The sequence below is a fragment of the Numida meleagris genome, chromosome 1 (assembly GCF_002078875.1).
Source record: "Numida meleagris isolate 19003 breed g44 Domestic line chromosome 1, NumMel1.0, whole genome shotgun sequence".
Classification (NCBI taxonomy): Eukaryota; Metazoa; Chordata; class Aves; order Galliformes; family Numididae; genus Numida; species Numida meleagris.
Genome location: NC_034409.1, coordinates 192,434,073 through 192,454,527, shown reverse-complemented (window position 1 = coordinate 192,454,527; position 20,455 = coordinate 192,434,073). Strand labels below are relative to the sequence as shown.

The 20,455-nt window shown below is 56.2% G+C and overlaps 3 protein-coding genes across 4 annotated transcripts; all 3 read right to left on the bottom strand.

Annotated features, from left to right (window-relative positions):
• Positions 290-4,602, bottom strand: LOC110391969 (olfactory receptor 52B2-like). Of its 2 annotated transcripts, XM_021383926.1 has the most exons (3): positions 4,193-4,602; positions 2,557-2,663; positions 290-1,851 (listed from the first exon to the last, which is right to left on the bottom strand). In XM_021383926.1, exon 3 carries the CDS (start codon positions 1,840-1,842, stop codon positions 883-885), a length of 960 nt encoding a protein of 319 aa, XP_021239601.1. In that variant the 5' UTR covers positions 1,843-1,851; positions 2,557-2,663; positions 4,193-4,602; the 3' UTR covers positions 290-882. The 2 variants fall into 2 exon arrangements, with proteins under 2 accessions (XP_021239601.1, XP_021239594.1); XM_021383919.1 differs by lacking the exon at positions 4,193-4,602 and having other exon boundaries at positions 2,557-3,419.
• LOC110391958 (ubiquilin-1-like) lies at positions 6,782-8,876 on the bottom strand. The gene has a single exon (XM_021383911.1). It carries the CDS (start codon positions 8,874-8,876, stop codon positions 7,008-7,010), a length of 1,869 nt encoding a protein of 622 aa, XP_021239586.1. The 3' UTR covers positions 6,782-7,007.
• On the bottom strand, positions 13,046-18,576 carry LOC110391949 (olfactory receptor 52B2-like). Its single transcript, XM_021383906.1, has 2 exons — positions 18,000-18,576; positions 13,046-17,220 (listed from the first exon to the last, which is right to left on the bottom strand). The coding sequence occupies exon 2, from the start codon at positions 17,188-17,190 to the stop codon at positions 16,216-16,218; it is 975 nt and encodes a 324-aa protein (XP_021239581.1). The 5' UTR covers positions 17,191-17,220; positions 18,000-18,576; the 3' UTR covers positions 13,046-16,215.

Genomic DNA, 20,455 nt, shown 5'->3' with positions numbered 1-20,455 from the left:
CCCCATCCCAGGGCTGATGCTTCTGGAGCTGCCGGTGCAGCTGAGGGTAACCTGGTGCCTCTGAGGCATCCTCTCCTCCATAGCAACCTGGCTCACTGAAGGAATAAATTGTTTCAGTGCCCTCATAGAATCATTACAGTTGGAAAAGACCACGAAGATCATCAAGGCCAACCGCCAACCCAATCTTCTTTGGAACAGGTTTTCACCCGGCTGTTTACTTAAAGCACGGACAGATGTTATATACTTAAGGAATAAAGAGACTCCACACATGCCAAGCTGCAACGCTTGCTTTTATTTCTGTGTTATTCCTTCTGGAGACTTTTCTAGTTCAGTGATTTTTAATAAAGAAGCAATTCCTGCAATGAGGCCCATTACACATCTGTGATTAGAACAAGTTTATTACACTCCTTGTCCCTTGACTCCAGCGCAGACAGCTGAGATCTCCCTGTCACACCACAGCAGAAGCCTCACTGGGGGGTCCTGCAGGTGGTACCACTGGGGTGGGTCCTCTCCTCCGTGGGCACCCTCTTTCTGCAGCCAAGCAGAGCCCGGCATTTGGCTTCTGGCTTACACAGAACCACAGAATCACTGAGGTTGAAGAAGACCTCAGAGATCCCCAAGCCCAGCCCCAGCCCATCCCCGCCATGCCCACTGCCCACGTCCCTCAGTGCCACATCTGCCCTTTTCTTTATATCTTCAGACAGGGGGACATCTTCAGGGACATCTTCAACAGACCGCTGGGGAAGGCGGTGTGGGGATGTGGGGTGCCCTATGTGTGCGGCTGCAGATTGCCTCACGGTGCCTGAAACGGTGCAAAGGGAGAACTGGGCACTTGGAGTCCCACCGAGGCATTCCGTACTCTCTGATGATGGCACGTGGCTCTCATTCCTGCAGCCGATGCGTCGTGGGGCAGACGAGTACCTTCACCACCTTCTCTCGTATCTGCCGCGTCCGCACGCCGTACACGATGGGGTTCAGCAGCGGGGGGAAGAGCACGTAGAGGTTGGCCAGCAGGATGTGGACGTGGCGCGGGATCTCCCCCCCGAAGCGGTGCGTTAGCACGGTGAAAAAAGCAGGAATATAGAAAAGGAATATCACACAGACGTGGGAGATGCAGGTGTTGAAAGCCCTGGAGCGGGCCGTCCTGGATGGAAGCCTGAATAACGCCAGGAGAATCAGGATGTAGGAGGCAGCGATGAGCGCGACATCCAGCACTATGGCTGCGAAGGGCACCGCGAGGCCGTAGAGCACGTTGGCGGAGATGTCGGCGCAGGCCAGGCGGGCGATGCCCATGTGCTCGCAGTAGGTGTGCGGGATGAGGCTGTGCCCGCAGAACGGCAGCCGCCGCAGCAGGAACACGCAGGGGAAGATGATGCAGAAGCTGCGCAGCAGAGCCACCAGCCCCACTTTGACCACGGTCATCGGGGTCAGCACGGCCGCGTAGCGCAGCGGGTGGCAGATGGCCACGAAGCGGTCGAAGGCCATGGCCAGCAGGATGACGGACTCCGCCGAGAAGCTGAAGTGCAGGAAGAACATCTGCGTCAGGCAGGCACCGAAGGAGATCTCCCCAGCATGGAACCAGAAGAGGGCCAGCATCTTGGGCACGGTGGTGGTGGACAGCATCAAGTCGGCGGCAGCCAGCATGCAGAGGAGGAGGTACATGGGCTGATGGAGGCTCTGCTCTGCCCTCACAACGAGCAGCAGGACGCCGTTCCCCAGCAGGGCAGCCAGGTACATGGAGCAGAAGGGGATGGACAGCCACACATGCAGCTTCTCCATGCCCGGGATGCCAGCCAGCACGAATGTTGCTGGGATGGAGCTGGTAAGGTTGGATGGCGGCATAAGGAGCACCTGACAGCAATAACAGAAAGCACTGCAGAATGGCATTTCATAGAACCATAGAATGGTTTGTGTTGGAAGGGACCTCTGAAGGTCATAGAATCCTAGAATCTTTAAGACTGGAAAAGACCACTAAGATGATCTAGTCCAACCCCAACCCATCCCATTATGTCCACTGACCGTGTCCCTCAGTGCCACATCTTCATGGTCCTTGAACACCTCCAGGGACGGTGACTCCACCACCTCTCGTGGTCACGGAGTCCAACCCCCCACAATGAACAGGGACACCCACAGCTCAGAGCCCCATCCAACCCGACCTTGGGTGTCTCCAGGGACGGGGCACCCACCACCTCCCTGAGCAACCTGTGCCAGTGCCTCACCAGCCTTAGTGTAAAAATCTTCTTCCTTATATCCAGTCTAAATCTCCTCTCTTTTAGTGTGAAACCATTTCCCCTTTCTTAGCACACAGACCCTGCTAAGACACATCTCCCATGCCCGAGGGCTCCCACCACTACCAGATGAGCTGTGAACAGCACAGCCATGGGCACCAGCCCCAGTTCTGAAGACCCCTGGGCTGCAGCACGTTCCAGCAGGCACTTATATGCCTGCTATCTCCCTTCACTCGATTTTAACATGATATAAATGCATTTTTCTATCAAATACTTCCATGTAGACCAGAGTGAATGGAGACAGAACCAACCCACACTGCACAGATACCTGACACTGATGTACTGTCTGCCTGGAGCAGAGGGAAGAGGCCAGACAGCAGGAGAGGAAGGCCAGGAGCGAGCAGGGCTGCACAAGATATTCTCGGACATCAGCACCTGCACAGGGGATAAGTGGGATTTCCAGGTGCCTGTACTCAAACGAGGTTCGGGCACAATCAGCTCTAGGCTTGAAGCAGCTGCCCATTCTGCACCCTCATCTCCAGACCTCTCTTCCACTTTCCTTTCGGCGCTAGGGCTGAAGAGTTCCCAGTCAGGCTTGCTCTGCACCTCATGGGCAGAGCAAAATTAAAATGTGATGGGGAACTGGAAAGACCTTTGGGGCAGGGGAAGAGCACCACTGCCCTGCTCAGGTGCAGAGGAGGCAAGGTCAGAGCCAGACTCACAAACTACAGCAGGATTACTCTTTTCCAGCAGCTTCTGCAATAGCAGTCAGCTCTGAAATATCCACGCTCAAAATTGGAATGACTCCTGGCGCAGCTGAGGTGAGAAAGTGCAGCAAGTGCTCCAGAACAAACCTGCGGGGCTGCTGCACACCTGAACATTGGCTCTGTGCACGAGAAAGCAATTGCACTTTTTGAGCTGGAGATGGTTCCTCAGAGAGACGCAGATCTGGGTCTAAAGGAAAGTCCAGGGAACTGCTGCGTAGGAACAGGACATATCGACGGAGAGGCTTTACAGAAACAGTGAAGGTAATAATCACCTCATAATGCAAAAGAATTAGCACAATTCCGCAGGAATATTGCATGAAATAAAAACAGATGCGGCGTATTAACAGACATGAAACGCTACTGATGCTAACAGCAAACCCATGGGTGCGGTCTCACCCGCAGCAGGGCTCCTCCTGCCCATCCCCGTGTGCTGAGCTGCAGGTGGGCGGGGGGACACTGCACCTTGGGGGGGGGGGGTTGCAATGCAGCCCCCGGCTCCGTGCACGGGGAGCTCTCCCCAGCAGCCCCTCCTGCTCTGATCGCTGCCGTACAACTCCCCGACGCAGGCAGAGCATTAAGGGAGATGTCTTCTGCCGTCCCCTGGAACTTTTCATTCCTAAAATCTTTTCAGTTTCGCTGAAGTTGAGTGCCGCGATGGAAGATAGGCACGTTCCCACAGAGCTGCCCGAGAATTTCAGAGAGGTCTGCGGGTGTCGGTCCATGTCACAGCTGCAGGCAATGCTCAGCCCCAGCTCCTGCACAGGGCTGCGCCCGAGGACGCGGCCGCCCCGGGTTCAGCCGGGACGGAGCTGCTTTTCCTCGTCGCGCCCGGTGCGATGCTGCGCTTCGGCTGTAGGAGACAAACCCAGCTCATAACGCACCGACATTTCACTTGGTACCGAGCAGTGCTGCACAGAGCCAAGGACGCGTCAGCTTCTCACACTGCCCTGCCAGCCGGGGGGCACGGGGAGCGGGGAGAGGACAGAGCCAGGACCCAAAGCGCCCTGTGCCTGGCACTATGCTGAAAACAAAACCGGGGAGTGCGGGGGGGCTGCCTCTGCTCGGGGTCCGCTGGGCATCACTCAGCAGGCGGTGAGCGCCCGCGTTGCTCATCGCTTTTTTTCTTATTCTTGTTTTTCGTTACTTTTTTCCCTTTCTCACCCAGCTGCCCACATCCCCGAGCTCTCGCACTTTTACCTTATTTTGATTCCCCCCGCACCGCACGGGGAGCAAAGAGCGAGCGGTAGCGGCTCCGCCGAGCTGCGGGGGACAGGAGCCCACCGCCACCGGGCACCGACCCCGGGAGGACGCACGGCGGGGCCGGAAGGGTTCGCTGCTGCCTCGCTGTCCCGAGACCGGAACCGACGGAAGCGTTTCCCAGCGCGGCCGCAGCTCGCAGCTTCTCTCGCGGAGGGGATGCGCGGGGCCGGGGATGCCCTGCACGCGTCCCCCGCACTCGTCTCGCTCAGCTCCCGCTGCCCGCTCCTCCCAGCCACCCTCGCTGCCCGGAACGCGGCTTCCAGCTAAAAGCGGCGAGGGAAGGAGGGGGTTTCGCGTGGGATACGGCACCTCCGCGCCGGGCTCGGTCCCTGCGGTCCCCATGCCGCTCAGCAGCCCCCCCCCACGGGGGCTCCGAGCCGGGCCGGGCTGCGGTGCAGCTCTTGTACCCGCACCGTGCTCGCTGCCCGTCCCCAGGGCCCCGCAGTGCCGTGGGGATCCCGCAGGAGGGGCTGTTCCAGCTCATCCGAAGGGCCGAGCAGCCAGAGGCACGGAGCGGGTGCAGGCACTTTGCAGGGAGCTGAACGCTTGTTTAGCGGTCTGCTGTTTGTACAGATTATTGAACGTGATGCATAATGTTCCCGGTGATTAACACAATAAAGGAATGTGGAGAAGGTCCCCATGGCAATGGGAGACACTCCGGGACGGGATGGGGCTGGCGGGGGTTGGGGGGAAGAGCTGCAGAGCCGTCCTGGAATGGATGATGGGATGCTGCTGCCTCCCGGCTACCTCGGTGACCCCCCTGGAGCCCCCCACCATGCACAGTGTTGGCTGCTTTCTGCATCCTGAATCACGTCAGCACAAACGAGCCCACAAGCTGCGGATGTCGCAGGCTGAGCAGCACACCCATACCTGGAGAAACACTGCAAGATTTTGGACGTAAAGAAGAAAATAATTGCCCAGGAGCTGTGGTGAGCTCAGCGTTCAACGTGCACGGCCCCCAGCCACCAGTCCCACCATGCTGAGGCTCTTCTGGGATGGAGGGCACTGCAGGCAGCTGGGGTTGCCATGACCAGCACTCCAAGGGGACGGCGGCTTGGGGGCACAGGTGTCAGAGGTGCCACGTCCTCCCACAAACCCAGCCATCGAGGCATGACCCGACGCTGGCAGATCCTTCTCCGGGAGCATGTCACACTCCCAGGACCAGAGGGTGGTGGGTGCCCGGTCCCTGGAGACACCAAGCTCAGGGGACAGGGCTCTGAGCACCGGATGGAGAAGTGGGTGTCGCTTTTTGTTGCAGGGAAGTAGGACAGGGTGGCCTTTAAGGGTCCCTTCCAATTCAAATGATTGGTTATATGGTTCTATTCAATGATTCTATGACTGCGGCTGCTGCATGGAGACCCCAGCGAGCCGACGGCCACCAGCCCTGCATGGACCACATCCCTGTGGCTGAGGCTAGCATCGAGGGGGAAGGCCCGAAGCCACCAGTAGATGGAGGACAGCTCATCATTTCCTGCCAGGGATGCTGCTGCTGCGGGGAGCTGTCCTTATCACAGCTGCTCACATGGGGTCTGCTGCCAAGAGGAAAACTTCCAGCCGCAGCCTAACGGGCACCCAGCACATCTCCCTGCACCAGTCCTCCTAATGCCTCCGGAAAGAGAGGAAGGAGATGTGCAAAACTGTGAGGAGGGATAAAACAAAGGATGAGTTTTTCCCTTCGAAGGTCTTCAGAACCATAGAGAGGAAGAGGTGGTGAGAGAAATGGATAGAAACCTCCTGTGGGATGTACTGTAAGAGAAGGATGCTGGGAGAGAATACGTTAGCAAAAGAAAGGAGTGCAAAACTTGGAGTGGGAAGAAGGAGGCTCGGAGCCTGTGTGCCAGAAGGGAAGGGCAGGAGCAGGCAGGGAGGGCGTGATGGGAATGGGCAGAGCTGGGGGGGGGGGCAAGGAGGGGTCTGAGCTGATCCCTGTGGCTGGGAGCAGGGAAGCAGGTCCAGGAAATCACAGCCCTGGCTGCTCCCTCTGCCTGAGGCCACGGGTTTGGGTCATTATGGGAAGGTCTGCATCACTAAACCCCAAAGCCCGAAATGTCCCCATCATTTATCATGGTTTGTGTTGTAAAGCATTATGGCACCACTCCACCCACAGCCTCAGGCTCACACACAGCAAAGCAAAGGGGAAAAGACCGAAAACTGTGCAACAATGGGTGGGGCAAACCCAACTGCGAATGCACTGGGGATAAAAATGTCCAAGTGCCCAATGGGCACTTGGAGTCTTGGAGTCCAGATGGGAGCCGAGCCCCTTCGCTATCCTGTCTACAGCATCTCCAGAGCTCCCAGCCTGCTAAGAGGTGCATTTTCCTTCTCTGGTGGCTTTGCTGTCACGTTTTCACCTGTATACACATCAGGATTCTGTATGTAAATGGGCAGCACCACGCAGGGAGGGCCTTCCCCATTTCACAACCCAGAACAGTCCTCATTTACATTTTTTTCTGAATGCATGAAATCCTTGCAGCTAGGAGGGAATTAATTATGATGGATGCAAGAAGGCTACAGCACACAACTTAGTATGTACCTTGCTGCTTTTAGTGTGTGACGAGACTGAAACACGACCATCAACAACCACGTTTCATCGCTGGGATGAGCCAGCTGCAGTGCCCCGTTGGACGGAGGTTCTTTTGCCAGCACCTCAGCTGCTGCTCTGATCTCTCCTCCTGCATCACCCAGAGCCTGCAGTTTGGCCTTTGGTCCTGGAAGCCCATGACACGGAGATGCTGCGCCTCTCGGGTCTGGCCTATGGCTCCTGCTCATCCATCTCTGCCTGCTCTTCTTCCTCGCTCTGCTCTGACTCCAGGCTCACGTCCTCCACCTCGCTGCTTTGTGACGAGCTGTCCATGCTCTCCAGCTCCACGGGCGCCTCGCCCAGGCTGAGGATGAAGTCGGGCACCTCTGCATTGAGGGTGTGCAGCCCCAGCTGGACCTGCAGCAGCGCCTGCAGCGCCCGGGGGTTCCTCAGCAGCGACGAGATCTCCGCGTTCTCCATCTCCGGCGGCAGCTGCTGTGTGCTTTGGTTTTCAGGTGGGGAGTTTCCATCACTCGATGCGTGATCACCATTAAGCAGCATTTGTACCGGGCTGCCAGGGTTTGTTATCACACTTTCCAGGCCATGCATGAGCTCCGAGTTCTCTGTCAGCTGCTGCACCATGCTCTGCACCCCTCCCAGGCTGGGCTCCACCACATTCACGGCGGGCCCCAGGTTCACCTCGATAAGACTCTCACTGCTGTTGGCCAAGTGCTCATCCCATTCAAAGGCATTATCGCCGCCTCTGCTGGGCTGCGGAGCCCAAGGGTTGGGCAGCGGCCGGCGGTTCTCGGTGCGGGCGGGCAGCCTGGCTCCTCCCGGGGCTGGGTTACTGTCCAGGGCAGCAAACACGTTGTCCTCCATCTGTGTCTGCACCGCATCCAGGATGGGCTCCTCGATTTCCCTGTACAGCTGCTCCAGAACGCTGTACCCCCCAGGGAGGCTTTCCAGGTTGTTCATGGCCAGGTCGTGGTTCCTTATCATCTCCTGCATCACAGCCGGGCTGCTGCAGGCCTCCAGGATGTCCCTGACTGTGTGTGAGCTGGTGAGCATGCGGATGATCTCAGGGTTTTGCTCAGCCAGCTGCTGCATCTGGGGGCTGGATGTGATGATATCGCTGACCAGGTTGGGATTGGAGAGGATGCTCTGCCTGAAGGCGCTCTGTGCCACCTCGCTCAGCAAGCTGTGCGTGGACACGCCGGGGCCTTGAACGCTGCTCACCACCTCTGACACATCCGCTGAGTCCAACCCTAGGATGTTTGTGCCCGTCACCCCCAGGAGGAAGCCCAGCAAGAACATGTTGTTGTTGATGGTGTTCAGGTCCAGCTCTGAGTTGATCATCCTGAACAAGAGGTCTTCCGTGGTCTGGGCCACTATTTCCTGGCTGGAGGTCAGCAGCCCCGGCACGTTCTGAGGGATGAAGACCAGGTTGTGCACATCAGCTATGCTCTCCAGGAACAAATTGGAACCGCTGTGGCTGGGAGGCTGCACGAGGGCAGCTGCAGCTCCTTGGTCTGCCTGGCCGTCCTGCGGTCTCTTTGGGGACCTGATGACGAGGTGGATGCTGGCCCCATCGTGGACTCGGTGCTGGCTCAGGGTGTCATGGTCTTTGAGGACCTTCCCAGCAAATATCAGCACCAGCAGATCAGGGGGAGTTTGGAAACGTGTGGCGATGTCTTCCTTGAACTGCTGGATGGTGCTGCTCTGAGCAACCTCAAATTGCTCCTTCTGCTTCAGGGTCTTCACCATCACTTTGATGACGTTTGCAGAATCCGTGGTGACGATGGGCTGACCGACGCCTGCCGCCCCTTTGTTTTCTGACATGATGGTGGCTCTGTGATTTGATCTGTCAAGTAGCAGAGCTGCTGGAAGGTGGGGAGCACGGAGGGGGGGAGGCAACAGCTGCCAGCCAAAATGGGGGCGGTTCCTCCTGCTATGGTGACAGCTGGGAGGGAGCAGTGGGACAGAGAGGGACCGCCTCTCCCTGCAGCACCAGAGGGTACATACCAGCCAGATGTGGCACAGCTGCTCCACTCGCTCACCACCCCATCGTCCCTGCCCACATAGAACTGCTGGCCCCATGCTGTGACATCACACTGAGCAGGATGGGTGCAGAGGGGCCATCTCCGTGGGAGATGAGCTGGGGCATCCTCACCTCCACTGCCCCCAGCAGCCGAGTCCCAGGCTGTGCAGAGTCCTTGTCGAGCCTGTTCGGTTTAATCCTGTGCTCCCAACGCAAACGCGCTCAGCACCATTAGCAGAAAGCCTCTCCCACACTTAGCTGTAAAAGCCAATGTTCCTCCTCAAATGTTGCTCATATTGTGGAGGAATTTACCCAAACTCTGCTGCTCTGTGACCAAGCCTTGAGGAGGGCTTTGGTTAGAGAGTTCTTCTGAGTTCTGGGTTTGCTGGAAGAAATTTGTCATCCTCTGTGTGATTTCTAGCTGCTGCATATCCTTGGTGGGAGCCCAGCAGCGCTGCTGGTGGCACTCAGGAAGGACAGGAGATGCTGAATGGTCCTTGGTATCAATGCAGGAAAACTCAAAGGTTTCACCGGGAAAACAACATTGCACCTAACAGCTTCCATCCTCCTCGTGGGCATATTATCCAGATGGGGTATCACCGATGGAAAAGCTACTGTTGTTCTCATGAGCCTCTCACTGCACTTCATTATTCTCATTATTCAAAATAAGGCTCTTCTAATCAGAATGTGTCTGGCTTCATTTTTTCACTCATACAAATTCACCCTCTCAAAGGCATTACAATGATCCTCAGGATCAGACGTTTTCCCCCAAGACTTCCATCCCACACTGAAGCCATCAGGTGCTCAGAGCCCCGTCCCCTGACCTTGGGTGTCTCCGGAGATGGAACACCACCACCCCTGGGCAACCTGTGCCAGTGTCTCACCACCCTTATTGGAAACAACTTCTTCCTTATACCCAGCCTAAACCTCCCCATCCCTGTGCTGGGTCTGCTCCACAGCCCCGCAGAGGAGTCAGCCGTCACAGCCAGCAGTTCCCAGGACTAAAGGCTGATTTGTTGTCACCTTTAACTCCATGAAGGAGTGCTGGGACCACAAGTCTCACCTCTTTCTCAGCACAGCCCTGTGAGATACTTTGCGTTCCTGCTCACTGCAACCAACTATCAGCCATTACTGGCACTGAGAAAAAATGCAGGGATTGCATGGAGAACGTGAGAAGTTGAGCACTGACCTCTGCTGCCTCCATCACCCTGCAGCTATGGGAGCAGCCTGGGACCCTCACATCGACCCACTGGCCAAACATCACCCAAAGTGCCCCCAGCACGGTGCTCCTTCCCATAGCCCCGAGCTGGGGGACGACATCTGCCTCCTCCATGCATGACTTTGCACCACCTCGTCCAAGCTGGCTGTGAAACAGCCTCTCCTGGTCAACAGCATGGCCATGTCAGCCTCTGTGTCATCTACAAAACTCATTAGTAATGATTCTGTGATTGTCTTTACACAACTATGACAGTCCTATACAGTGTGAGAGCCGATGTCCAATCACTGCTGAATCTCCCCAGCAATATCTGGACGCAGCCCTCAGCGGGGAGCTCGCACCAAGACTTTGCGGTTGGCCAGACTCCATCAGCACCTCCTTTGTTTATGAGTGCATTGTTTGTCTGTCTGTCTGTGTGTTACAGTGAGGTGTACATCAGATTGTGGTCACAATAAAAAATTACGGTTCCATTCGGTCATCAGGAAACTTAATCACCCAAAAATGGAAGGAAAATGCAACGACATGACTCTATGGAAACTAAGCACCAAAAATAGGCACTGATTGCCATTGATTACATTTTTGCCTTTTTACTGTTATTGATCAAGTCTCATGTTCACTTTTTCATTATTTTATATGGAGCTAATGTCAAACCGAGCAGTGTCCAATTTCTCCCGTCATCCCATTTCCCCATTTTCGCACGGGGCAGAAGGAGCAGGTTTCTCTGCCTGGGTTTGCTGAGCTTGGCAATGCCTGCAGAACCCTCAGGCCTGGTGGCCCTCCACCAGCTCCCACGGCCCATCTGGACCGGATGGCCTCCACCTGACCCCAGCTCCCAAAGGCTATGGAAGGGCACAACCTGCAGCTGAAAATGTGAATGAAAACCCTCAGGGGCAAGGTCACAGAATCATAGAATCACGGGACGGTTTGGGTTGGAAGGAAACTCAAAAATCATCAAGCTCCAACCCCCCTTGCCATCCACAAGATCAGACATGAGGCTGGGTTACCCAGAGCCCCAACCCACATGGCCTTGAAGATCTCTGTCACAATGGGGTAGAGCATGGGCAGCCCCTCAGTGCAGATGGGAGTGAGATGAGGGTATGCCAAGGAATGCACTGAGTCAGTCGGTGCACTGGGAAGGAGAAGAAGTGTAAAACACAGCACAGAGGGGAGCTGAGCCCATGATAAGCAAGGCTCAGGTCTCAGACACTTACACTTCCGAACCATATTTCATCTAGAAGTGCTGCCTACTGGGCAGCTTGGTTCCTCAGGTTCCTCTCCTCTATCCAGGTCCCTTCATTTGCGCTGGGCAGCCTCGTTTCTGCTGCTTGAGTCTCTGAAGTAAGAAGTGCTCACCACCCAGTATCCACAGCTGTGGGGAACCAGGGCACAATACACAACTGTGCTCCTGGAACAGCCATCACGTGGATGCCTTTCTGGGACACGTCTTGGTTGTGATCGTAATTCACAATGTACCTGGAAAATCTTCAGGGCTGGAAGTATTTTTTAAGAAAATCCCCTCCTTCCACAACCAAGGCGTGTGCAGAGCAGTGCACATCCTGCCCAGGGGGCCTGCTGGTAGAGCACCCAGCCCCAGGGAGCCAGGGGAGCTCAGAACCCACCTCTGGAATCAGCCAGGGATCCGGAGAAATCCCACCAGAACAAAGGGACGCAATTAAAAGCCACCAGCAGCAGGGTGTTAGCAAAGCACCCAGGATCTGAAGGGAATTTAGAGAGCCTCGAGGAGCCCGCAGCTGTGTGCCGGGGGCTGCCAGCCCCGTTACAGAGGGGGCGAGTGCTCTGGGCTGACGTTGGTTGGCTGGGTGCTACTGAGGCAGCACTACAAACAGAGTGAGACTGTCTCAACACCCTGACACCGGGAACTGCTCTTTCAGGAGGCACGGAAAACCTGCAGGTGAGCTTCTGCAGCAGCTCCAACCCATTGCTCACCTGGTGTTCCATCACTGGTCCATTCTTGCTCCAAGTGAGATCCTCCACACCCACCAAGGCTGCGGGGGCTGAGCAGGAAGAGCACACTACTTCCATCCCTTCCAGAAATGCCTTGTCCAGTGTCTCCCTGCCATATTCAAGCAGGAAATCTGGGATAACACTGCCAGGAGATGGTGGCTTCTCTTCGGCAGTGCCTTTGCACACCGAAACTTGCAGGGACCTCTGCCACCTCCCCACCTCCCTAACCCATTGCTGCCTCACCAAACAAAGCTGAAACAGCGGGAACTTGACCCAGCCCACAGGGATCATGCCCCAGCAGGACCCTGACCCTCCAGTGCCAGCACTGCCATCCTGCTCAGCCCCAGCATGACCATGCTGTGGTTGTACCATGTCTAGAGCCCGCCCTGGGGCTCCTCAGGGAACCAGCAGCTCTGCTCCTCACTCTGCCCCAGGAGCAACGGGGACCTCACCACCCATGGTCCCCAGGTAGAGCCAGGTGCTGCGCTAATTGGGTTGGGACTGCAGAGCCCTGCAGAGCTTCAGGCTGTCCCCAAAGCATCCTCAGTGAATCCCCTGAGGTATCACTGCCCCCACCACAGTAACCTGTGTGCAATCGCTGCCTCCTGCTGGCGCTCCGGGGCTCCCCAGGGCCGTGCCAGCAGGGACCCGTTCATCGCCTTCACAGCAGGACCTGTTTCAGTTTTCTGTGACCTGCTGTGGAGAGGAATTAGGGAGCTCCAAGGTGGAGATCAGTAGACATTCCCGCTGCAAACCTTTCCGCTGATTTTGTCTCGTTTCCAATTTTAGAAGAGAGTAATGTGTTTATGGGACTGCTTCTCCTCCAGAAACCTGCAGAGACCCCAAGCAGTCTGAATATTGGGCACTGAGGTCAGAGGAGCCACAGCCAGCACCTTCCCCACTGCCACGGCCTCAGATGTGGAAACTTTTGAGGACCTTTGTGGACCTTTGAGGACCTTTGGGGACCTTTGGGGACCTCGAACACATCAGAGCAAATCATCAGGGCAGGACAGAGTACCAGCATGTGCTGTTTATTGCTTTCCAGCTAGAAGGTGCACGGGGGATTTTTGTTAATTAACATTCACTAAGACACAGTGATGATGGCATTGAGATGCAGTGAGATCATTAAGCATTGCTACTGTAATTCATTACCCACAGCGGCACACAGATGAAGAACAATTAATAAAGCGCTATTGCAGACAGCGGTGGAAAGGAATGTAAATGTGGTACTTGAACATGAACACTTCAGGCTTTGTTCACGCTGTACACTATGCTGATCTCCACCTCCCTCCAGTGAAGCACTCACTGAAGCTGCAGAGCATCCCCGCTCACAGCTCGGACCTGAAGCACCACACGGGCTGTGCCGGGCCAAGCGCTCACTGAAGGCAGAGCAGCATCACTTCCAGAGAACCCACCGACTCCCACCCATGTCCCAAAGTGCTTGAAGCTGTGAAACAACTTCAGCCAAAATCCCCTCCTCCTCCCCAGGAAAGGGGCCCGGCAGTTCAGACACGGCTACAAACAGCGCACGTGGACGGAGCCAAAGGAAACCACTCGGTCTTTCAAGAGGAAGAAACTCAAAGTGCACAAGATCTGGCTTCACAGCTCATGCAAGTTATTTAGCTCACATTTTAACCATGTTGTAAATATAAATCTTCCTGACCGACTGGCTAATACCCCATTATGCATGCTCCTGTGGGCACTAATTGCTGAGCTAGTGACTCATTGACCCGGGGACATTTTCCCATGAAATCCGTGCCCTGACCCAGCCACCACCTCCATCCGGGACTGAGGGCTGCTCCTCAGATTCAGCTGTTCCTGGAAACCCAGAGGAGCAGCAGAATCCCTGCCATGAACCCTCCCAGTACACACAGAACCCACCCCAACCTGGCTGGCTGCTAAAGCTGGGTGACACTGTGGTTCCTGCAGGGATGCCTTCCCCTGAGATGTTCCCACGAACTGGACTGGTCCCAGTGCCAGCAGGTCCTGAGCACGGTGCTGTTCTTCTGGCCTCTGGGATGCTGAGACCCAGCACGTGGGCCAGCACTCTCCTGTTATCATTGTTCTCTATGTATTTTCCAACGCTTGGCTTGGAAGCTCTTTGAAGCTGGGTCTATTGCTCTGTGGGTCCCACTGTTCCCCAACTCCGGGACGGGAAATGATAAGAGGGGCACTGCCAGCAACACACTCCAACCTGTGTGCCCCGAGCACACCCACTGGTGGCCGAACTGCTGCTGTGCTTAGAGGTAAGTACATGCCTGAGTTCACCAATGAGGAGAGGCAACAAAAGGGAAGCAGAGAAGGCAGCAGGAATAACCCTAGAGCTGCCACTCCATGGAGCTGAACTGTCCTGTGACAGTGAATCTGGATGGTGGTCAGCTGCCACTCGAGCCGGTCAGGAACCTTTCAGGAGAAGCTCTTCAGCAGAAGGTTTGCCAAGCAGCTCATGCTTGAGGCAGGAAGGCAGGGCTGGGGGGGGCCTGACTCAGCAAAGCACTCAGGATCTCACCCCAACCTCCGTGCTGCTGTGACAGCCCTGAAAACCCCAGAGCATCTCACTGCAGCCTGAATGTATTCACGCTCTTGCTCTCCTGACTTGCTGCTTTCAATAAAGTGCCGTGTCCTATCAGAGGCCACGTGGGCCGCTCTCTGTAAACACTCTTTGCTAAGAGAGATACAAAAATGTTTTGATTACAGCAATACGAGCAGCGTTTTCACCAGCCCTCTTATCACTGCTGCTAAGCAAACAGCTCTTAGTGAACAGACGTTCATTTCCCTTGTGCCTGTCACGGGCTTCCCAGCTTTGATGAAAGTACAAGGAAAAAAAGAAAAAAAACACAAAGAAAAAAGAAATGTGCTGACAGTGCCATGAATTACTATTATGAAATTATTATTTTAGTTCTGAAACTGTGGATCTCTTTCTCTCCTTCTTCTCTTGAACTTGCAGCGGTGTCGCTGGGAGGCCCAGAGCGGAGCAGGGGTTGGGTTGGGTTGGGTTGGGTTGGGTTGGGTTGCTGTAGCCCTGCTCATCTCATCCTGCTCCGTCTCGTGCCCCCTGGCACCACCACGTCAGACGGATCCTTGGGTCTCACAGCCAACACGGAGCAGAGCGTCCCGGCTCCTGGCACTGCTGTGGGAGCGGGGCTGCAGGATCGGCCTGCAGACACAGTTCCCAAATCACTGCATTCGGAAGGCTGTGGTTGCTGCCCAGATGAGGATGGTTTCACTGGCCAGGCCCCAGGAAGCCCCTGAGCTGCCTCCAAGTGAGGTGTGGGAGGCATGGAGCAGAGAGCAGGAATGATGCAGGGGGGAGAGGTAAGCCTTTATCTCAACTCCCCACCCAGAAAAACACAAAGGAAAGATGAAGGAAAGGTCTCCAGGCTCTGGTGCATTCCCTACTCTTTTTCATCCCATGGTTGCTGGAAATTCTGGCACTTAACCTCTGAGCCAGAATGGTCACGGGGACCCCGCCATCAGGACGAGAGAGCAGAGCAATCCCACTCACCTAAGTAACACTATGCAGAGCTCCAGGCGGAGGGATGCGGATGAAAGGACCACTGTGCTTCCCCCGGGGACGGGAGCTGGGCAGGCAGAGCCACGGCTGAGATGCTTCCAGGGGACTGAGAAGCTCCAGATACATCTGGTGCTCACTCTGCATCTTTGCACTGAGGCAGATTGCCACCAGCTTCAGGCAGAACACAGTATTATTGGTACAACTGGTCCATAGACCAGTGTGAGGAATGAGAACATGTTGGACAGAGCTCTCCTGGTGCTGGAGGATAAACTGAATGTACAGCAACAAAGTGGTGGGTGACCAAACAGCAGTACGGGCGGGAACGGACGTGCACATTACACTGAGCTCTGCTTTGCTGTGCAACGCTTTTGTAAAGAAAAAAATGTCTCTGTGGGATGCGAGGATTTATGAGACTGTTGTCTGCCTGCAGTTCGTCTCAGAGTCTTGAGCCTGGTGTTGGACATTGTGGAGTAATGGACATTTCCTCATCCAACCCACGTGTCCCATCTCTGCTGGATGGAGCACTCAGGAGCAGCATCTCCAGGAGAAGGCAGTAACGATGAAGGGGCTGATGGGCCAAGCCCACATTTCCAAAATCCCCTCAGCTTCTCCAGAGCTTCGTGGACAAACCCATTACCAAGAGGGGAGAAGTGCCACCACACCTCGCACTGCCTCCCAGACCCCATCCCCTGTCCCCTTTCACTCAGCAGCGGCTCCCGCAGCCAGGACGGGGACACTGCCCCGCAGGGCACAGCAGGCGGGCCACGCGCTCGCGGATCTGCCGCGTCCTCACCCCGTACACAATGGGGTTGAGCATCGGTGGTACCACGACGTAGAGGTTGGCCAAGAGGATGTGAACGTGGCCCGGAATGCTGTGGCCAAAGCGGTGCGTGAGGAAGGAGAAGAAGGCGGGCATGTAGAACATGAGGATGACACAGAGGTGGGAGCCACAGGTGCTCAGGGTTTTGAGGCGAGCCTCAGGGGACGGCAGCTGGAAGACGGTCCTGAGGATGAGCCCGTAGGAGATGGCGATGAGCACCACGTCCAGCCCCGAGGAGAGCAGCGCCGTGGTCAGCCCGTACCACACGTTGGCCCTGATGTCGGCGCAGGCCAGGCGGGCAATGCCCATGTGCTCGCAGTAGGTGTGGGGCATGACGTTGTGTCCGCAGTAGGGCAGCCGCTTCAGCAGGAAGATGGGAGGGAACATGATGCAGAAGCCCCGGAGCACGGCCGTCAGCGCAATCTTCCCGATCACCGAGGGGGTCAGCGTGGACGCGTAGCGCAGCGGGTCGCACACGGCCACGTAGCGGTCGAAGGCCATGGCCAGCAGGACGGACGACTCCACGATGAAGCTGAAGTGAGTGAAGAACATCTGAGTGATGCAGGCGTCGAAGGAAATCTCTCTGGCGCTGAACCAGAAGATGGCCAGCATTTTGGGCACCGTCGTGGTCGAAAGCATCAGGTCGGACACGGCCAGCATGGCGAGGAAGAGGTACATGGGCTCGTGGAGGCTCCTCTCCGTGGCGATGACAAAGAGGAGGACGGAGTTGCTGAGCACCGCGGTGATGTACATCAGACAGAAAGGGACGGAGATCCAGATGTGGGACTCCTCCATGCCCGGGATACCGGTCAGGACGAAGGTGATGGGGTCGAAGCTGCTTTCATTGAGCTCGTACATGGTGCCGCTGCTCCCGGCGTCAGCCCCGTTCTGCTCGGTATGAGAAAGAGCGCAGGATAAATAATGCCGTGTGTTAACCCGTGCCCACCCACCGACACGCAAATGTTGGTGTGTGCAACGTCCTCTTTGCAGCTGGTCTCCAAACGGAGCCGTTCCTGAGGGCCTCCCTTGGGGCATTTTGCTGCACAGAGGAATCTGTTCATCTTTCTCTGTCAACCCTCATGAACTGTGTCTGAAAGAAAAACACCTTCTCCGTCCCTCCACATGCACCTTCTCTGTCCCTCCACATGCACCGTGCAACAGGTCGGATCCTGTTCTCTGTTTTACACACTGTCACAAGAAGGCATGCAGTCATCACGGCTTGCTTTGTGGCAGACAGTGGGCAACTGTCAGCCCCACTTGATGGAACAATACAATGCCTTGATCTGTCCAGATCAGTTTCCGAGAGCTCCTTGTTAAGTCGGAATACAGCCAGCTCGAGTGCTGCTGGGTATCCTGGATGTGGCTGACACACAACCACCACCCCCAGGGTTGTGACCCCCCCTGGAACTTCTGCCAGACAGGTTTTTCCCTCTATTTCCACCCATAGAACCATGTGGGTCCGTTTTCAAATGATCTAAAGTGCTTTTTGTGTCCCTGTCCCATCCCAGAGGGGCTACAAAGAGCCGAACATGGGCAGACATGCACAGGAATGCAGGACCTCCCCAGGCATTCCCAGGCACCGCAGCCATCCCGCGCCGACCGCCCTGCTCGCAGCGGTGCATCGAGCCCTTATCCCTTTCAGAGGCACAGAAGCAGATTTCTCTCACCTGTCAGCTCGCTGCTTCCTGCTCCTTTCAAGCAGGAATGCTTGCCCAAACGCCGGTGCTGCACAACGCATCCCGCAGGGTCAGCCCAGCTCCCAGCTCTCAGCCCCGATGGGCGCAGCGTGGGTCCCCCCCCATGGCCGAGGGCCGTGGTTAAACCTTCCCCTCCCGAACCACAGCAGGATCTGTGGCGTTCTGTGGGCATTCAAACTGCCCTGCATTAAAGATTAACCACAGGTGAGCCCACAGGTGAGTGAAGGCATTTCCTGCCCTCCACCATTTGCATTGCGCTCCCACTCGCTGCGCGCAGGCTGTGTCCTGCCGGCACACAGTGGAGCAGCCTGCACGCCCACAGCCAGCACCACGGGCCCTGCGCTACCCCACTGGGTCCCTGCTGGCTCCCTGTGCCCTGACACCTCCCAAACAGCCTCCCACTCTGCCTGCAGAGCCCCTGCCTCCGTGGGAGGGGTTCCTCCCTCTGACTGCAACCCGCGGTCAATGATCTACGAAGAGCGAAGCGGCCGCGAGCACCGCGTTGGTGTGGTCATGCTGCAGAACAGCTGCAGAGGTCTCTGCCCGGGTTGAGCTGCTGGTCTGGGCCAGCACCAGCTGGAACGCCAGGACTGCGTAATCCATAACACATTGTTATTGCGAAGCTATTTTTAAAGTACAAGATGGTGGCAAAGAAAAAAAAAAGGAACTGGAACCACAGCTCTGTTTGAAGGACGCAAAAAAATACTAAGAGATGATCTGAAAACATCTGCCTGCAACCGACATGTTGAAGATCCATCTGCGCAGCAGAAAAACGAGCCTGAAGTCCTAGGACTCTATGGACTGATGGTTGCTTTCCACCCAGAACCAAAGCAAAGTGATTGAGAGTAATTGTGTTCTTCTGGGATGAAAGCAAGGAGTATGAATGCTATACAACTTGGCTTGCAGTGCAATGCCCATCATTCAATGATTTCTTGCTCAGTTTCGCTGTTGTAGTGCCTCAGGCTCAGAACAATAAATATGTAACCGGTACAAGCTGACAGCATTGAGATACCTCTGGTGTTTCCAGCAGCCACACACCAACACAGAGTGCTTCCCCCCATTAGTGCTGCTTGGTCCACTGCCTTCTCTGCCCACCACTTGCCCTGCTCCTCCCTGCCTCACCCTGCCCCTCTCCTGCCCATCATGTGCTAAGCCCTCACTGCAGGAGCTCCGCATTTCACCCATTTGGAGAACACCCAGTGGGTTTCTGGTGCTGGTAAGACCAGTACCAATCAGTACCAATCGCACTCGGTCCTGTCCAGGTTCCTGTCAACATTTGTTGTAATTTTCCAGTCTGGATCTGCTGCCAGGGGAACCAGTGCCCCACGGCTCCAAGCCCAGGGATGGGCAGGGAGAACCCAGCAACACCAGGACTGGGAGGATTGGCCCCGCCAGGCAGGGCTGGAGTTGCTGCCACCCCATGGGTGCTGGGGCGGTCCCAGTCCATCTTGTGCACCAAGCCCCATCCTAGTAGGCTGTGGGACATGGTCTATTGGAGGCCAGCAATGAGCTGAGTGCTTCTGGGGTCAGTGCTGGGTCTGGTCCATCCTGCATCACCATCAACAGTCTGGGCAATGGGACAGAGTGCACCCTTGGTACATTCACAGATAGCATGAAACAGGGGAGTCCCTCTGGGGCTGGCACCACGTGTTGGAGGCTGGGAAAACGCCGTGTGCTCCAGAGTGGACTCTAGAGGTCTCTGCGAGGTAAGAAATGCCGCAGGGCTGCAGCACAGGCAGTGGGATCCTTCCCGGAGGGATCCTGCAGCGGTGGCACCGAGTGCAATTGGGATGATTGCGGAGAGTGAGGGGCTCTGCAGCCTGGCATGGAGAGGATGCCAGCCCCCAGGATGTGACAGGTTTGCAAGGCCACATCGTGGCACAACCCCATCCAGATCCTCATCATCTTCCCTGGGGAACGCTGGTGGTGTAGCATGCACTGCAGCGAGCAATTCCCAAGGACCATCACTGCTTTACAGAGCACTGCCACCCACCGTGCACACACGTGTACTCACACTGAACATGGCCCATCTGCTCCTGGCTTGGACCTCTCCTGGGGGCTGCCCGTGACGTGTCAGAACACCTCTGCAGCTCTGTGCCCAGCGACAGCTGAGGGACGGTGCCTGGCGAGGGGCCTCTCTTTGCTGAGCGAGCCCAGCAGGGACACCCAGGCTGGGCACCCTGCGTGCTCCCCACCCGACATCACCTGCTCACGTTCCCAGGGCTCAGCTGGAGCTGCCAGCTCTGCTAACACAGCCATTGTGCCATTGTTTGAAGACTTTTCATTTATCATTGTTTATTTCACAGTCTTTGTCCTCCCGGTGCACGATGCTTTCCTCCCCACTCCATGCCCCATGGACACAGAAATCACAGCACAGCCCGGACAAGATGCGGTTCTGCTCTGGCACAGCCCCAGCTGAGCAGATC